At 52.8% G+C, this 12,852-nt stretch overlaps 2 protein-coding genes and 1 long non-coding RNA gene across 3 annotated transcripts in view; all 3 read right to left on the bottom strand.

Annotated features, from left to right (window-relative positions):
• The window catches only part of LSP1 (lymphocyte specific protein 1), a 51,647-nt gene extending 50,944 nt beyond the window's left edge, over positions 1 to 703 (bottom strand). Inside the window, exon 1 of the mRNA XM_069803630.1 lies at positions 528 to 703. Within this exon, the coding sequence (XP_069659731.1) occupies positions 528 to 607 (80 nt within the window). The 5' untranslated portion in view covers positions 608 to 703. The remainder of the gene's footprint in view (positions 1 to 527) is intronic.
• A 728-nt stretch (positions 704 to 1,431) lies between these two features.
• On the bottom strand, positions 1,432 to 3,402 carry TNNI2 (troponin I2, fast skeletal type). The gene is made up of 5 exons (XM_009919073.2): positions 3,252 to 3,402; positions 2,831 to 2,959; positions 2,334 to 2,423; positions 2,021 to 2,197; positions 1,432 to 1,713 (listed from the first exon to the last, which is right to left on the bottom strand). The coding sequence occupies exons 2-5, from the start codon at positions 2,951 to 2,953 to the stop codon at positions 1,615 to 1,617; spliced, it is 489 nt and encodes a 162-aa protein (XP_009917375.2). The 5' UTR covers positions 2,954 to 2,959; positions 3,252 to 3,402; the 3' UTR covers positions 1,432 to 1,614.
• A 2,032-nt stretch (positions 3,403 to 5,434) lies between these two features.
• Positions 5,435 to 7,495, bottom strand: LOC138689262 (uncharacterized). The gene is made up of 2 exons (XR_011328095.1): positions 7,204 to 7,495; positions 5,435 to 5,469 (listed from the first exon to the last, which is right to left on the bottom strand). It is a non-coding gene; the product is annotated as an uncharacterized lncRNA (long non-coding RNA).
• Between the last annotated feature and the right edge of the window lie 5,357 nt (positions 7,496 to 12,852).

The following is a 12,852-nucleotide window of genomic DNA, read 5'->3' as shown; positions in this document are numbered from 1 at the left end:
TTTACAATCTCTGCTGATAAAGCAACAAAGCAGAGCGGAGGCACAGGAAGATGTATCACCTTACAGCAACTAGCCTGAAACATTGCTAGGTTAATTTGGTTAGAGACATAGGGGACAGCAAGAAATCAGATGTGCCCAGCATTTCCTGCAAGGAAAGCAAGCAGCTGATCCCCACCCACTGGTCTGAAAGATGGAGCTGATTTCAGCTGTGGAGCAGGTCCAGGTCGCCAGACCCCTCGTTGAGCTTGCCCACTGCTGGATCTGCTGTTCCCCACTTGATCAACCCCCTCCCAAGGGCTTTGAAGTTCAAAGGAGATGAGACCTTTAGGAAGCCTAAGTCTCTCCCTAGCTGTGGAGCTTGTCAAAAGCCGGCCAGAGCATCTGACCCATTTCAGCCTCATGGGTCATCATCATTTTGGCTGTGCATCCTCCTTTCCCACCATCACCCCCCCCCATTTCCTAGCCTCCCAGTTTCCCGGGACTGGAAGGCAGCTGTGGTGTTGGGGTACCGGGTCCCCAGGCCTCACCTCTCACTCTCCCCAGGTGATTCATCTCCCACTTGGTTCACACCTTCCGCACCATTCTGGCACCCCTCCGAGTCCGACATCTTCTCCCCCGGTGGCACGGCAGCCCGGCGGACAGCTCTGGTGCGAGGGTGCTGCCACTGTTTTGCTTTTCCTGTGCTCAGCAGAAGTGAGCTGTGCCGGAAACTTCATGGGCTGAGGGTTTGGGGGGATGGGAGAGGGGCAGATGGAAGGCAAATTTTGGGGGGTTTTTTTGGTTTTTTTAAAACTGTTGGGACTATTTTAATGCTTTGCCTCTGCCGGCAGCTTGAAATCAGGAAGTGCTGGGCTAACCCAAAGGGAAAGCCGGGGGCATGGACACCCCCCGATGGCAAGGAGAGGAGTGACCTGCTGCTCCCTCAGCTTTGGGGACAGCCAGCATCTCTAAACCGCAGCATGCTACAGTGCACCAGTACCAGGATGCTGCCACAGAGGCTGCCGAGCTTGTCCCGACTTTGCATCTCTCAAAGCCCGCTGGAGCTGAAGAGGCCGCTTCTACCCTGCGGCCGTCACCCCTCACCTCCCTTCCCACCTCGGCTCCTACCCCACGGCTTCCTGCTGTTGCCACCATGGGTGGAGGTTCTGCAACACCTCCTGGGGCTTAGCCTCTTATCTTTTTGTCTCTTCGCCACTGGTGAAGGACATGGCCAGGAACTGGTGGTACAGCCTGGCAGGAGGATGCCAGCAGAGCACGGTGGCACGGCCTCAGCCTTTTCTCCCCGCAACAAGGGCAATGAGCATCGCCAGCTTTGGAGGGGACCAACATCAGAGAGGTCCCCCATCCCCACAGCACAGCCCCTGCCAAAGCCTCCCGTCCCCACCAGGATCCCCAAGGCGGGGGCAGACCCTGCTGGCACCATGGCATGGGTCGGAGTCTGGCCCCCCAGGCAGGCAACACCCGCCTCTCCTGCCAAAGCTTTATTTACACTGCTGCTGCCAGGATGCAGCTCTTCGCAAAACCAGAGAAAAACAGCACTCGGTCAGTGCCCTTGAGCCCAGGGGGAAGGTGAGGACAGGAGAGAGCGGAGGGTGGGTGTGGAGAGGCAGGTGCTTAAGACTCGCCAGCCTCGAACATCTTCTTCCTGCCCTCCATGCCGGACTTCTCCTCAATGTTCTTCCTCCAGTCACCAACATCACGGAGGTCCTTCTCCTGGGGGAGGGATGGGCGCATGGGTGAGAGCGGTGCCCCCCGGGGTGAGAACCCACCCAGGCAGGGCCATGTCCACCCATGGAAAACTTCATGTCAGCTAGAGGAACCCAATCCCACCCATGCTGTACATCTTTTTGGGCTGTACCCTCCTTTTTCAACATCATGGGTTCCGGAGGAGAAAATATTGAGCAGGAAGAATATTACAGAGAAAGGCTAACGCTCAACCCTGTCTATCACACAGGGACGCATGAGTCCCAAAAAACAGGGGCCAACTCCTGCATGGGCATGGAGGAGAGGGAAGGAGTACCTTCTCGGTGTCCTCCTTCTTGACTTGCTTCAGGTTGGCTCGGAGGTCCATGCAGACCTTGTGCTTGGAGCCCAGCAGGGCCCGCAGCATCGCATCAGCGGACATGCGCACCCTGCGCAGGGGCGGCCTCTTGAACTTGCCCCGCAGGTCAAAGAGCTTCTGGCTCAAGTCTTCCAGCTGCAGGGGGATTAAATGAGGGAGAACAGAGAGAGAGAGCAAGGCATGGATTTTGTGAGGTGGACCCAAGTGGTGTGGGGAGGCAGGAAGGATGGGTTGGAGACTCCCCTGAAGGATGGCTCTGGGGAAAACTCACCTCCTTGTTAGTCTTCTGTAGCTTCACTTCTGTGTCATACCTCTCCTCATCCACTGACTCTATCTTGGCATGAAGCTTTTTGCACAGCTCCTGGGAGGAAAAGCAGAGAGGGATGTTGACTGCTAGGACCCACACATGTGGTTCCTCTCTCCTGACCACTCTGGCTCTGAAAGACCTCAGTCCAGAAGACTAGATGGGGTCAAGACCAGATGGCAAAGAATGGCTTGCAGGCCACCTCCTAGTCTCCATGCTACTGGCTTCATGCAAGTGCTGCCTCAACACATCATTAGAAACGCAGCTTTCCTGCCAGCCAGACCCCTGCTTTTTGCAGAGAGACTCCAGCTGCTTCTCAAGCCAGTTCCACATCCAGCCAGCTCCAGGGCACCCACAGGCGAGAAGGGGGTCAAGATGGGAAAGCCATTCAAGATCCACCAGGCTGACTGATGGAGCCAAATCCTTTCTGCTCTGGCACAGTGAAGGGTTAAAGAAATCTTTACCTGAAGTTCCTGCATGGATCCTGGGAGTGACAGAGGAGGGCAATGCTCTGCCAGGTAGTTTTGCTTTTCCACTTCTTTAGCAGCTGCTTCTCTTTCTATTTCAGTGGCAGCAAGCTGGAGCATAGCACTCTGGAAGGCAGCAGGAGGATGGTCAACACTGGGTAGAGGCAAGGGAGGAGGGCAGGGGGGTTGGGAAGGGAGGGAGAGCTCTGATGGAGAGGCAGCTTGGGGAGCTCCCCATCAATACCAGCATCTCCAACCAAAGGATACTGGGGGGGGACCCAGTAAGGAGCGGGGTGAGCGGCCCCAACATTGTGCATCATGGTCTCTTCCAGAAGGGAGACTGCTGAGAACTGTCTGGCCCAGGATGGGAGATGGGATGGCCGGGACACCCTCGCCCAGCCCCAGCAGTGCCACATACCTTCAGGTGCTGCCGACGGGCAGTGGCTGCCCTCCTTTTTTTCTGCAGGTGGGAGGAATGAGAGAAAAGCAGGTTACCAAGTGTCCCTTCCCCTTTCTGTCCCCTTCCCCCATGCAGCCCTGCCAGTCCACTGAGGACCTGCAGCCCTGGCAGGGATCTGGCTCCAGCCGGGACGGACAGCTTGACACACAGTTGGTCCCCAAACCAGTGGCACTCAAAGAAGAGGCTCCCTGCTGAACCCAGCTTTGCCAGCCTCAGGTAGCTAAAACCTACAAAGTGCCTCAGGAAAAGATAATGAGGGTGACAAACTTGAAGATAAGCATATAAAATATAACTTCAAACTTGGCCTCTTGGGACTTTTAGTGTTTTCTCTAATTTCCTCTTCACTCAGACCTGTGTTTTGCTTTGCACTCAAGCTAACAGCAGTGATGCCCCTGGGCACGCGGGAGCTGTGGGATGTCTTTCTGAGTGGTCCTTGGCACACCTGGTGAGAAGGACAGACAGGCAGGTGAAAACATGAAGGCTGCATAATGTCTTGGAGCTGAAAAGACCCACTGCAAGTGACACTGAAGGGGGTTCATCACAGCTGGAGGACAGACACGACTACAGGGTCTACAGGCCTGGAGGCTAGTCTGGCCAGGAGAGGTGGAGGGCCATGAGGCTGTGGCTGCAACACACAAGCCAGCTCCCTCTTCCCTGGGATGCCAGGTGAGAAATAATATGGGGAGCCTGGAAGACCAAGCCTGCCCTTCTGTACCCATGATGCACTGGAACAGCAGCAACAGGTCTCCTATTTATAAAAGAAGCCACAACTTTGATGTGCTGCTGCATTGCACCTGTTTCCTTAGCATTTTGCCCAGACGACCAAGCAAGGCTGAGTGTGTCTGGGGCAGGGGAAATGCACCCTGACATCTGATATGCCGTGGTGGGGGAGTAGAAAGCAGCATTTGGGTGTGAGTCTGTGCTGCATAGAGGAGGAAGTGGATAAGGATCTGCAGAGCAAAATGTAACAAAATCTGACAGGTTTTGCCTATGCAAATGGTGCTAAAGCCCTCCTGACAGGACTGGAGGGCTCTACAGAGAAAAGGCATCCAGCTCAGAGATGCGGTGCACCATTAACCGGCAGGATTTTACTTATATGAATCCAGGCCATGACAGAGCATATAGCCCTTGAGCGCTGTTAGCCCAGGGCTTATTCTCCACCTGAAAACTGGTACCTTAGCAAAGAGGGCCCTCCCAGCCTTTTCTAGGGGCACTGGGTTTGATGGGGAATAAAAGCACCTGTTGGACATCAGCACCATACTGTGGAGTTTCTATGTGTCCCTGAAACCCTCTTTTCTCTCAGTGAGGACAAGCTCGAGCTTGTGGTCTTTTGGACATATGGGAAGATGCCAAGCAGAGATGAAGGATGGAGCACCTTGCAAAGAGATGTAGAGTGACAAAGCCACGCACAACCCTCCCACACCTTCCCCTGCCTTTCCCCAGCTACCCCCAAGCTGCAAGCCCAGCCCTGCTCCAGCTGTGCCAGAAGCCAGGGAAAAGTTGCTAAGGATGCAACCTCCACCCTGTTCACACTCCCCTAGATCCAGGTCTCCCCTGGATCGCCTTCGAGAAGCGATTTGGCAGTGCTTGGTGGGCAGAAAATGAGGGGCTACGTGTGGGGAGGGAGACGATGCTAGGCCAAGGGCTGGGTGGAGGGGGGGATAGAGGAGAGGCGGCTCCGCACCACCGCCTTCCCAGCACCATCTTGTGGCCTGCTGGGGAAGCAGGAAAGGAGGGAAAAACCGTCTAACTCCAAACCAGGAGGCAGAAAAGACCTTCAAACGGGATTTTTCTTCTCCTTCCCATCTTTACCAGGAGGAGTCAGCAAGAAAGCCTTGCCAAGAACCATTCTTCCACCCTCCCCACCCAGCAGCTGCTTTTCCTAAGGAGGAACAGTGAAGTCAGGATTGAAGCCACAAGGATCGCTATAGGAAAAACCCCAGCAAGACACACTTACCTCTTCACTGTTCAGGAAGAGCAGATGGACAAGGAAGGGAAGGAAGAGAAAGGGGAAAGAGGAAAAAAAGGCAGTTAGCATCTGAACTGGAAACAAGCAGAGGAATCTTAACAAGCGCAAAAAGTTGGGGGATGAACAAAAGTTTTTAAATGCCAACAACATATTAGAGACCGAAAAATGGGAACTTACTCAGACATCTTGCTTTAGATGGTTGTGAGCCTGCAATGAAAACCAAGAAAAAAGGTTCACAATTATTCATGCTGATGGTGACTTTCTCGGGTTTAAAAACAAAGCAAGATTCCTCTAGAAAAAAAAAAAAAAAAAAAGAGGAACAGGTTTGCTCTTATTTCCCAACTTCTCCAAATTTTCATCACATAGGGAACTAGGCTGCAGTTTGTGGATGAGAGCCAAACACATGCCTACTCACAGCCACACAAACCTCAGCACTGGGGGACTTCTGGACCAGACCAAATGGCACTGGGCCAGAAAAAGAGAAATTTGCAACAGTAATTCCTGCAGGTATGTCTCTTGTTTGACCCCCAGGAAACCATTTTATGCAACGAAGAAGAGGAAGAAGCTATTTTCAGTTTACTGCTTCACTTTGCCATGCCGTCTCGCCCCACTTCATGAACAAGAAATACCCCAAACCCTGCGGAGGGTTGCCAGTGACCCCAGGTGACAAGGAAGGACTTCAGAGGAGGATGCTGCCAGTATATGCACCCATTGTATGGGGCAGCGGAGTGTGTTGCAACAACCTCAGCACAGATGACGTAGAACGGGGTTGAAAGTTGTCGTTGAGTTGGTAAAGGCATAAAGAATTTCCTCAGATGATTCCTTGCATTTCCTTTAAGTGGAAATTTTACAGGTACAATGCAGAGTATTAGGGAATTATTGCTGTAAATTATTTCCCTGTAAATAGAATTTTACTTTTCTAGCAGAGCAATATCTCCTGCTTGTATCTCCTAATAGAAGGATGCAGGAGTGTCAGCTGAGCCCAAACTAAGCTAGTCCTTTGCAGAGCAGGCAAGCCCCCAAATCACAGCCATCTGCAGACCTGGGAGGCTCTGTCAGGAGGTGAAGTGTTAATGGGGGCTTATGCCCGAGGGAGGAGGCACAGCTTGCAGGGCCAAGGAAACTTTATCCTGGAAAATGTGCAGGCCCATCACATTACTTTAGGGAGGAGGGAGGAAAAGTGCTTCTAAAAATGGTCAGGGAGCTGCAGAAGGAGCTGCAGCTGTCTTCTCGGACAGCAGCCTTTCCCCGGTGCCAGCCCCCGTGACTCAGGGAGGTCGGGGCGATGCAAAGCAAAAGCCACCGCAGGTGGCTGGGCTACAGCTGAGGGATGGGGCGGCTGAGGAATGCCAGCTATTTTTACTTATATCCCTGCCCCGCGCGTGCACGCACCCACTTCGGCGACAGCGATGCCGAGAAAGTGAGGGGACAACACCAGGCTGCAGCTTGCTGCCTGTAACATGGGCTTTAAATCACCTGTTCTAGGGGGGGACATGGTAAATTTGGATGTCAGTCCCTGTCTGAGGGTGTTTTTGGGGAGGAAGGCACTGCAAAGACCGGGTTGGAAGCTGGAGAAAGGGGTGCAAGTAGGTAGCCTTGCCAAGTTACCGCGAGCCCCGTGTTCTATGGCCCTAGGAAGGTCAGCATTAGGCAGCCTGCAGCTCCCTTGCCACTCAAGCTGCAGAGCAGAACCAACTAAGGGAGGGGAAGGCATGAAACCAAAGAGAAAGAAGGTCACTGGAAAAGTCAGAGGGGGACTTTCCAAGCACAGACCCTCTCCAACAGACAATGGGTAGAGAAGGTTTTATAGCATCCCCCATTTCTCCCAGCAAGTCACTCCCACCTGGTATTTATCTCCCCAAAACTCAGGTGAGTGAATCTGCTCCCCCATCACCCCGTAAGAGCAAGCTGGGTCATTAAGAGACATGCAAAATGGCTCACCCAAGTCTGGAGGAGAAAATCAGAGAGTCCCACTGGCCAGACAGGACGGACTGGAGAGCTGCAGACAGCTGACTGAATAAGGAGGTATAAAAGGGCTTCTCGGGTGGCTCAGCAGAAAATCCACCTTCTCTTTAAGGGCATGGAGACCTTCTCAGACCAATGATGTGCAAGAGTCCCTTGTGCACCTCCCTTGGCTGGGGCAGGCCAGGCAGGCAGCCCCAGGGGAGAGGGCAGCCACCGGGGATGGAGGGGTGGGGAGGGGGAGGACACCTTCTACCCGTGGGGTGGGCAAGCGGAGCAACCCCGGAGGAGCCAGGGAGGTGCTTTTCCTTGGGAGTGCCGAGGAGGGAGCCTTCCTCTCCCTCCTCCTCCCACCAACCAGCCACACTAGATATGGTTTCAAGGTTGTGGGGAGCCTGGGCTCCCTGCACACAGCCATCCACCTGCAAGGCCACTAATAAAATTTCCCTTTGGAGACAGTGTGGCTTATCCATGGACAAGGGCATGGCTCCATTAGCCTCTAATGGCTTGGGAACAGCTCTGACCTTCAAGAATGAAGAGGGGAAAAAGGCTGCACCCCACAATCTACCATTGATAGTATGTGCAAGAGCAATCCCTGAGCAAGCCACCCATCTCTAGCACGCTCTTTTAACCTCACTTACCACATGGGAAACATTTGCAGCTCCTGCCCATGTGAAATATTTCAACACAGCTAGTGTCTTTTAAAAAACAAACCTGTGGAGCTGCTGCAGGCAGCCCCAAGGTTCATTGCAGCACAGGGGCTGGGGAGAGGCAGCAGAGCATGGGGGAGCAGCCCCACACTACCAGCAAGAAAGGTAATCCCTGCCGTGGGATGACCCAGACCTATATCTCCAAAGGAGAGGCAGGTGGAAATGTAGCTGGAAATATTCACCAGCCCTGGTCACAGCACAAGTAGTGTGTGTGTTTAGGGGATCCCATGGAGACAGGAGCCCAAACAGCTCCTACCCTCCTCCACCCACCCAGACACTCCCTCCCCTTTCAGCTGGGGTTTTTTAGGCTGATTCAGACACGGGCCTGACCATATTTTCCAGGCACCTCTCAGACATCATACAGATAGTGGCAAATCCGCTGATGCAGGCTTCCTGTTTCACCACCTTCAGCATCGTGCAAGTAATGCTGCAGATGCCGGTGAAGGAAGAGCAAGTCCTTGAGACGGGGCTAGTGTCTTGCAAGGGTTTTCCCCCATAGCAGGTAGAGGAGGGAGAAACCCCTAGTGTGGGCATTCAGGATTTGTCCCTCTGAAACATCAAGAGGTAGATGGTTTGGGTAGTGAACATCTTGGTATCAGTGTATGCTGGGCTGTAGATCTGAGCTACCCCCTTTGCAAATCCACCGTGAGACTCCTGAAAACACACAGCAAAGATGCAGTTCAGCAGAGGTTTTGGCTGCTTTTGCCCTCATCTGGGCTCCCATGCAATGGCTGTGGGTCAGCACCTAGTGAAAGAGCTGGGCTTGGGAAGAGCTTTAACAAGGATCAGCCCGATCCAACCCTTCTCCCCACCCACCTCCTGCACATTCATGTCCCCCAGATGGGAAGCTCTAATGAAGACAGGGGTCTTCAGCTCCAGGCAGACCTAGAAAACATGGAGGTTAAGCTCCAGCAGCCCTCAGGAGCATACCTCACTGTGGCGACTGAGGAAGACTCATTGGTAGAGGAATCACTGCATCCAGCACCCATCTCCCATCTGGACTTCAGCAAAAAAACAGACAGTTTGGCAGGAGGAATGTCTGCTTGTCCCAGCTAAAACCAGTTTCTCAGAAAATGAAAAAACAGAGACCAAAGCAAGCACATTTTCAGACAGACAGCAGCCACCCTCAACAGCCAACAGCCAAAATCACCCCATTGAGGAACATCTTAGCCGCTTCACCTCTCCACGCCAACTCCATAAGCCATGTTTGACTCTAGAGTTAAACCAACTATTTTTCTTTCCAAAGTCTCTACAGCCATTTTCTTTAGCTCCTACGGAGCTACACACATTCCAGCCACTGCTGGCCCACTGGTCCCCCAGAGAGCAGCTCAGCTCTTGGTGGAGGGATACAAACTGGTGGAGTTCTCTATTAAAAAATTCCCCACACCCAAGGAGATTCCTTCAGCCCTGTAAAATGAAGGCTCTCTGAACCTCCTGGAGTCCAGGCTTGCAGCACAGCAAAAGAAATTTGCCCTGAGTTCAAGGTCTTGGTTATCACCTTGTCATAGGGAAGTGTTGGCCTGAAATAGTTAAATAAAGCAGTTCAAAGAAAGAACTCCCATGAGCAAAATTTTGTTTTGGGTCCATCTCACAACAGATACAGATGTGTTTGTAGGATATGAAAGGAGTGGATGGTGAGGTGTGGTAATAGGGTGAGCAGAAGGTTGAGCCTCTGAATCTGCATAAGGCTTTCCCTAGAATTAACCTTGCACAGAGGTTAAGCTGTAGGGCAGCTCTCCCAGAAAAAAGAAAGAGGCCCCAGACCTAAAATGTCAGGAGGAAGAAACACAGTAAGGACCAGGAAGAAAAGAAAAACAAAACCATCCCAAAGTTAGGAGCTATGGTTAACATTAAGAAAGACAGAGGTTTCCAAGGGAAGTAGTGTAGGTGTTTGAGTGATGAATGAACAAGCTCATTGCAGAAAAACTCAAGGAAGACATAAGGAAGTTCTAGGCAGCCCTTCACAGAGGTGCTCGGCTCCGTGAATATGAAGCACGAGTGAGGATATTGCACAGGGGCCAGGAATGGATGCACCATTCACACTTGGGTACCTCTCCTATGGAGCAGATGAACTTGTTCTCTTCCCTCGGTCCCCTCCACTCATACTAGAGGAATGCATCATGGGTATGGTCCACCATTCCCAGAGCACTTTCACCAACCTGCGAGGCCAGACAGAGGGAAGACCTGGCACATGCAGGACATTCTGCCCTATGCTTTAGAGAGACTCAGGTGTGGCACTTCTGGGCCAGACTCATCCAGGGAACCACCATGTGTTGGAAGGACTAGGCTGATGGATCCATGTACGCTGTCCCTCATGGCCATCTCCCACACCCTTACACCTTGCCTCCTCTTCAACATCCTACAAGCATCAAGTAGGCAGGCACTATGGAGTGACATGACACCAGATGACACTATGTCTTATTTCCAAGGATGACACTGTTAGCAAAAAAACAAGTCTTCTGCTCAGCAGCAATTGTTCTCATGGTAAAAGCTCAGGCAGGACCACTGAGCAAACCAATGTCTGGCTGCCCTTTGCTTTCCCAAAATCACATCAGACCAAAGCAAAGTACGTGGCTCCCATCTTGCCCAGGACATTCCCTCTCCCTCCAGTGTATCTCTGAAAGAGCTCCCCATGCTCTACTTCTGCCTACACCAGTCTCTAAGAATTGCTACAAAGGAAGGCCATCACCTTTGTATCTTGTGCTAGTGCTGTCCTACATACCCCACAGCTACAGTCACCTCATGCACCCATGAGGTGGAGTTAAGGCTTTTGGCTTCTCCTTTTCAGGGCCGCTGCCAAACAACACAGCCACCCTGTCCATTTAGCTCCATGTCATCTTCCTTGACAGGGAGTACTTCAGGCACGTGATGTTGATGCCCTCAGGCTGCAGGGACATCTCCAAACCCACCAGCAGGACCTGATAACACTTCTGGATGTTCAGCGGGTACTGTGGCCTCACAGTACCCATCAGGTACTGAATGATGCAAGTAAGACCTAGAGAGTAACCATCCCTGCAGTGGATGATGACACAATTCCCTTTCTCCAGTGAGGCTTCGATGCACTTGATGTCCTGGAAGGGGGGTTGCCCCATTTCATGACGATCCCCATGGAGCGGAGCCTGGATGTCAACCTTGAGGCATGACCAGCTGTGCCTGAATGCTCCCTGTTGGCAAATGCAGGGGATGACACTCAGGCTGCGGTCACTGGGCAGGCTGCTCATGTCGATGATGCTGTAAATGCTGTTTGTGCACAGCGCCTGCCCGCTGTAGGCAGTGTTAAGATTCCCCAGGTAGGTGCAGTCAGTTATCTGAGCAATGATGGGTCCTGTGAAGGGTGAGTATGCAGGCTCCCCTGGTTTTGGGCCAGTGGGCTCCTTAGGTTGTGGGGTTTTCTTCCAGCTCCCCCTGAGGAATTTTTTGGAGCTGGCATGGGGCAGGGGGCTGGAATTGGGCTCAGAGCCCTGTGACAGTGGTGAGAAGAGGGAGAAGTGTCTGGAGAGCTTGGCCTTAGAAGGGGAGTCTGCTGGACAAGGCAGGGGAGGACCAGGGGTGGGACTGGATCTGTGGGCACAAGAAAGGTATGCCTGCACCAGTGCTGTGGGCTGCCCCTCTGCTCTCAGCCTCTTCCATCTGCAAGAAAAAGGAAAGGGCTGGTGAGACTACAGAAACGTGGCTCTCCAGCTGCATGAGCAAGGAGACACAAGCTGGCAGCTGGCTTTGCCAGCACTAGGAGACACCAGAGGCCCTGAAGACCTTGCACATAACCAGCCCAAATATCCAGCCATCCTGTTCTCCTGGGACAGGCACGAGCACACCATAAAGGCTCACCTGGACCTGCAGACTGCTCTGCCAGTCCTGGGGTGCTGGCTTGCTGGAGCGGTCATCCCCTCCTGCTGATGGCACTAAGCAGAGTGACCAGTGTGTCCTGCCAGGTTGCAGGGCTACAGACACCACATTCCCACCCTTCTCTTCACGCGCTTCACTTTTACTCATCACCAAGTTTGGAAAAGAGCCTGTAGGAAGAGAACAACTCCATATGGACATGCACAAGTACCCACACGCAGGTGCTTTCGATATAAACACTGGCCTTGAAGAGAAACAAGGCATTTTAATGATTCCTTCCACTCCAGAGGGATACTCTTCGGTGTGGGCTGCTGGGGGGGTTTGCAACTCATTGCAAGCTGGAGCCAGGAGGAAGGACAGCGTTTCAAACTGTTTCACAAAGGGGTGAAGAGCAGCTGCAGGGAGAGGGCAAATAACAGAAAACCCCTCTAGATGAAGCCCCTTCTGACCACAGTAGCACCCGGGGGCTTCAGTCTGTAGTGACGGAGAGGCTGTGTTCATAGACAGGGTTAGGATCACTTGGTTCCCAGCTCAGCCACAGGCACACACCTCACACCTCGCAGGAGCTTTTCCCATATCCACCCAGGACACTTGGACCAGAAGGTGCCTTGGACCCTACCACAGTGTGGCCCTTTCTCTGCAGCCTCAGCCTGAGTTGGCAGGCCCTCTGGAAAGCCAACATCTCTGCCCAACACTGGTCCATGCCCAGACCTTCAGCAGCTGATGTGTCTGGGAGGTGATCCCTCTGGCATTTCCACCGAGCCTGCCCCTGGATAGTATTACTGCAGTGACCTGACACCTGATCACAATCCTCTGTGTGTCTGCACATCCTCAAAGCCTGCTGAAGACCAGGACATGACCCAGAACATGTCTGGAGAACAGGCTGAGACCTCTGTGTGCTCAAATGAGTATGGCTGCAACATGTCTCTGCTCTCAAAAGGTCTTTCAGGCTCTCTGTGCCAAAACAAAGCAGCAGCAACAATATTGTGTTAGTAGGGGGGAAAAAAAAGTGTCCATAGAGCCCGAGAAAGAGAGTGATAAATCACAAAGCTCTTCTCTCCTCAAGGTCAGCAAC

Source organism: Haliaeetus albicilla, chromosome 16, assembly GCF_947461875.1.
Source record: "Haliaeetus albicilla chromosome 16, bHalAlb1.1, whole genome shotgun sequence".
In the NCBI taxonomy this organism is placed as follows: domain Eukaryota; kingdom Metazoa; phylum Chordata; class Aves; order Accipitriformes; family Accipitridae; genus Haliaeetus; species Haliaeetus albicilla.
This window is presented reverse-complemented; position numbering and strand designations above follow the sequence as displayed.